This window comes from Berghia stephanieae, chromosome 6 (assembly GCF_034508935.2).
Source record: "Berghia stephanieae isolate SIO BIC M18660-M18661 chromosome 6, UCSD_Bste_1.3, whole genome shotgun sequence".
Classification (NCBI taxonomy): domain Eukaryota; kingdom Metazoa; phylum Mollusca; class Gastropoda; order Nudibranchia; family Aeolidiidae; genus Berghia; species Berghia stephanieae.
The window spans coordinates 62,203,830-62,209,529 of NC_088365.1; the positions used below are offsets into that span (position 1 = coordinate 62,203,830).

Sequence of the window (5,700 nt, forward strand, 5' to 3'; positions counted from 1 at the left end):
AAAGATATTCTATTTCATTTTTATTCATGTCTGATGATTGCACATGTAGAAAACATCATCACAGAAAAAAACACTGCAAAACAGCTTGCTTAAGCGGTCATGACCTGTGAGAAAGATTGTAGAAAATGAATTCAACATAAGAGATGAATCAACATGGATATTTGTTTGTTTGTTTGTTAAAGAGAGATTGTTTTGAAATATTTAACTAAATATCTTTAATTTAAAAGGTGCGAAATTAATAATACAAAATTATACAAGAAATCATTCGTGAAACCATTATCATCAAAAACTGTGCGATTCATGGTGTTGTCTGCTAGATGACACAGGAATGGACAACACCCGGGAGCTGCGTACATTCCTGGAGGACAGGACAGAATGCATGGCGAAGACTTGTGGCTCATGTTGGGCGCTCCAAGGGGCCTAAGTAAGTGAGTAAATGTGTTGGCGGTCAGGGCTCTCGATTCCAAACTTATTCTGCACTGTGTCGTTGTTTCTCTATTCTATTCTGTCCCACATAAATCGTCATGCGGTCCATGATAATATCAATAATAATAATTTAATAATAATAATAATAATAATAATAATAATAATAATAAAAATAATAATAATAATAATAATAACAGTAATAATGATAATAATGATGATGATGATGATAATAATAATAATAATAATAATAATAATAATAATAATAATAATAATAATAATAATAATAATAATAATAATAATAATAATAATAGTAATAATAATAATAATCAACTTACATTCTTAACGTGACCTGTCAGCTTTGATGCTTGCTCCTTGGAGAGTTCTAGACAAGGATATCAAATAATAGAATTGTGAACATTAAAATAAGCTACGTGGTATGATAATATTAACTATAGTGATAAAGTAACTCTCGTCGTCTTGCTTATGTTGGAATATATCAGATAAAAATACAACAACCGAGTTAGTAAATAAAAATCGTGAGAATCAAGAAATTTGATGACAAAATGAGGGGGACGAAGAAGAAAAATATGAAGAAAAAGAAGAAGAAGAAGAAGAAGAAGAAGAAGAAGAAGAAGAAGAAGAAGAAGAAGAAGAAGAAGAAGAAGAAGAAGAAGAAGAGAAGAAGAAGAAGAAGAAGAAGAAGAAGAAGAAGAAGAAGAAGAAGAAGAAGAAGAAGAAAGAAGAAGAAAGAAGAAAGAAGAAGAAGAAGAAAAGAAGAAGAAGAAGAAGAAGAAGAAGAAGAAGAAGAAGAAGAAGAAGAAGAGAAGAAGAAGAAGAAGAAGAAGAGAGAGAGGAGGAGGAGGAGGATGAGGAGGAGGAGGAGGAGGAGGAGGAGGAGGAGGAGGAGGAGGAGGAGGAGGAGCAGGAGGACGAAGAAGAAAAATATAAAGAAGAAGAAGAAGACGAAGACGAAGACGAAGACGAAGACGAAGAAGAAGAAGAAGAGGAGGAGGAGGAGGAGGAGGAGGAGGAGGAGGAGGAGGAGGAGGAGGAGGAGGAAAAGATGTTAATGAATAAAAAGAAAATGAAGAAGAAGAAGAAGAAGAAGAAGAAGAAGAAGAAGAAGAAGAAGAAGAAGAAGAAGAAGAAGAAAGAGAAGAAATTTTAAGTTTTTGAAGTTTAAGAAACAAAATTCACTCTCCTTCATTGTCTTTCATTTAAATTTAAACTCTGAGTTTATAGAAGGAACGAATTTGATGTCACTTTGTTATTGTTTTTAGCCTACCATTTTTATGAGTAGTCCTCACTAAATTGTATTAATCAAAATATAAACGTCTAAGGCTACACCGATTTTTTGTGTTGGTACGTTCTATCTGGGTGGCGGATGTTCTGAGTTTTTTAAATTAAACAAAACGCACCAATAAATTAAGCTGGGATTCCTGAGCCCCCCCCCATCCCCCCCCCCCCCCACACACACACCAAAGACGGATGCCCAAATAGATATCATTATGATGGAAATCAAGAATAATTTATACGTACTCTCCATGACCCCGAAGATGGATCCAAGGCCGACCTTCTCGATGTAGCTTTGGAGCATATCACCCTCAGACAGTTTGTTAAGGTGATTGAGGACATGTTGATCAGCCCTTGACAGCTTAATATTCTGCTGATTCGGAATAAAATAAACGAATTTACAATAGCAAAAGAACAAACAAAAACAAACAAAAACAAACAAACATACCCCCCCCCAAAAAAAACACAAAAAAACAAACAAAAACCAAACAAACAAACAAATAACAACAAAACATAACAAAAATTTTTAAAAAAAATAAACCAAAAAACAAACAAAAACAACTTTAAAAAAAACAAAAAAAAAAAAAAACAACAAAAAAACTCCGATAAACATAAACAACACAAAAACAAATAATCAAGGATTTCTAATGCATATATTTTGGCATAATTTTGAGTTCAACATAGGCTTGCATTCGAATTGAAAGTCTTAACTATGGAAAAACAATCTTGCAACTTTATCATCATTAGTGAGATCGCAACTTTCCTATATCACTATACCTCCCCCCCCACCCCCCTCTCCCACGACTCTCTCTCCCTCCCGAGTTTCGGCACCAAAGTAGAGTTGGGAGAGTTTGGCCCATTAATTTTATGATTGCTCATAAGAAATTAGGGAGCAGGCACCGGTGTAATATAAAGATCTGAACAAGTGTTTGTGAAATGTGCCAGACAAAGATAGAAAGAGAAATACAGGGGGAAAAAAAAACATCCAAAGAAATCAGCTTATCTGGACTGGGGATCCAACCTCTGACCTTCTGATTCTTAATTTTATATTTCCAAAAATAAATAAATAAATAAATAAATAAATAAATAAGAAATGGAGCAACTCAAATATCTTCGTTCTCGTCCTCTCGTGTTCAATGCATGTGCTGTTTGATGCAAGCGAGGGTTCACAGCGTAAAAACACGTAACTACCCTTGTGAAGATAAAAAGGTGTTAAATTTGTCCCAACTTTGGGGAGCCTCTGTGGTGTAATTTAATGGAGCACGCCTGACCGGCAACCAGAAAGTCTGAGGTTCGATCCCCAGTGAGGTAAACTTATTTTTTGGGGGATTTTTTTTCTTTCTTGTATTTTTCATTATTGCTTGTATTTTTCATTATTGCTTTGCCTGGCGCCTTTCATACACACTTGTTCAGATCTTCGATTGCTCATAAGCGTGTTTTGCAATCTTCAATAGTCATAACGTCACTCCCCTCGTAATGAGCATGGTAACTTAGCAACTGGCTCTAAACTATCGGAACAATGGCGGACGCCCTTATGAAATATTTCTCCGGCGACCATAAAAGTGTATCCAGAGGGAAAAAAAAAACATTATAAATCTGATCATGTTTTGACTTTTACACATTCTGATCACAAGACATATGAAAAGTTCTAGCCAGCATGAAGAATAAAAAGTACCGATTTTCTTTGTTTAGAACCTAGATGGCCGCCGTTTATGGGCGACGTGACATCAGACTATTGAATCCAATTGTTAAATCACGCGTCCACCGTTCTCTCTCTCTCTCTCTCTCTCTCTCTCTCTCTCTCTCTCTCTCTATCTATCTATCTATCTATCTATCTATCTATCTATCTATCTATCTATCTGACTCTCTCGCTCTCTCTCTCTCTCTCTCTCTATATATATATATATATATATACATATATATATATATATATATATATATATATATATATATATATATATATATATATATATATATATATATATACTAGTAAAAAGCCCGCAATTTCGCGGGGAAAGAACTATTTTCATTCGATATTGCCAGAATCATTAGCTTGATTACGATTAGATGCACATTTTAATCGATGTGCTTGTCGTCGGTGCCATGCTTTATTCGGCATGATTTTAGTTTATCTGTCAGTAGATATCAATATCAATAAGTCGCAAGTCTTTACCACGCATTACTTGGGAGTGCTTTGTACTACCTTCAATACTTCACAAATTAAAATGGCGGCCGAGAATCAAAACAATGGTCAAATTAGGACATTTTAAACTTTCACAAATCTATCCAGGTTTGTTCTAGAGTTTTTAAAACGCTTTTATATGATGACAAATTGAATAAATAAACGCCCGACAAAAGATCAACGGTGAAAATAGAAATTGAATGAATACTGGGGATGTAGGAGCTTTCGGAATGTCTCCCCTTTACTTATGTGAGGTCAAATGAAAATCTGAAGCGGACGCGAAAAATGTCAAGTCCCCGAATCTGTCTACTTTTGGTTTGTTCGGGCGAGAAGCTAGACAGAACCAATTGACAGTTTGCTGAAACGTTTAACTAAATATTTCCCAGGGCAATAATTATCACATCGATGGTATAAAAACGACAGTCATATCAGCAGTAATATTAGTTGATGTTGTTAATCGGTGAAACTTGTTTAAAATTTCTGTAAATCCGAATACCGTCATGTGATCAAGTGAATTATATCACTATGAATGCCACGATTTGCTGAAAAAATTCCAATCTGACAGTTCCTAGCAAACCCCCCCCCCCCCCCCCCCGGTTGCTCAGGAATTTCTCTACTTGATGGACACCCTCCCCCCCCCCCCTTTTTTTTTCTTCCACGCAACCACATTCTAAAACACACACACACACACACACACACACATGTATACAACACACACACCCACACATATAAACATACACGCAATGAGAACACACTACTACATAACAAGACTGATCACCGCTAAATCAACACAACGGAAGTAAGGACTCTACTGGACAGATAGAGTTGAGGGTGTGGCCATGAGATGTTAGTGTCTTCGGTAATTTTTTATTGATATCTGTTTGACTTAAAGAACTTTCAAACTGACTTTAAATTATAAAAGGAAATCAGGTTATCTGTTTATCTATCTGTAAAAAATACATTTCTATTTTTCAAATCTTTCAGTAGAGTTGTGCGCCGTATTAATTTTTTTATTGACTCAAATAAGCACACTGTTCTCCACAAGGCTATATTTTTTTAAAGAAAGTATATATATCACGTTTTCTCTCTCTCTCTCTCTCTCTCTCTCTCTCTCTCTCTCTCTCTCTCTCTCTCTCTCTCTCTCTCTCTCTCTCTCTCCCTCTCCCCGTTTCAGCTCACAGTTTTTCTTTCAATCAAATTAAGCTTTTTTTACTTACGCCGGCTCTGTTGTTGTTATCGTCGTCATCATCGTCGTCGCTGTCATCGCTATCATCACCGCTGTCATCATCACCCCTCTTCTCGACGTTGTTTGATTGCATGGACTGTCGAAGAAAAGATACATTTCATTTACTACAAATACTCGTTTTGATTCTCTATAGATAGTATGCGCTTGGCTAAGAAGCTCATAACATTGCCATCCGGAAGTATAACGGACCAACACACAAAACTGTGTGTATCCATGAACGTTTATAGATAGTATGCAGATGACGTCACTCAGGCCTTTGTTATTGTTTTTGCCATCCGCGTTTGTGAGTTGTTCTCACTAAACTGTATTAACCAGACTATAAAAGTTCATGGTTACACAGAGTTTGTGTGTTGGTCTATTATACTTCCGGATGGCAATGTTGTGAACTCCTTGGCCAAGCGCATTCTATCTATAGATAGTATGCGCTTGGCTAAGAAGCTCATAACATTGCCATCCGGAAGTATAACGGAGCAACACACAAAACTGTGTGTATCCATGAACGTTTATAGTCGGGTTAATACAGTTCAGTGAGCATTACTCATAAACGCGGAGT

General features: G+C 36.1%; 1 protein-coding gene across 2 annotated transcripts in view; it reads right to left on the reverse strand.

Moving 5' to 3' along the window:
- Positions 1 to 5,700, reverse strand: part of LOC144975398 (uncharacterized) — an 18,529-nt gene continuing 12,829 nt past the window's right edge. Inside the window, exons 11-14 of one of the 2 annotated variants that reach the window (XM_078919427.1) lie at positions 5,119 to 5,223; positions 1,966 to 2,089; positions 762 to 808; positions 1 to 104 (exon numbers count right to left, since the gene is read on the reverse strand). In XM_078919427.1, the coding sequence (XP_078775553.1) occupies positions 90 to 104; positions 762 to 808; positions 1,966 to 2,089; positions 5,119 to 5,223 (291 nt within the window). In that variant the 3' untranslated portion in view covers positions 1 to 89. Of the gene's footprint in view, positions 105 to 761; positions 809 to 1,965; positions 2,093 to 5,118; positions 5,224 to 5,700 lie in introns of both variants that reach the window. The other variant, XM_078919426.1, reaches the window with a different exon arrangement.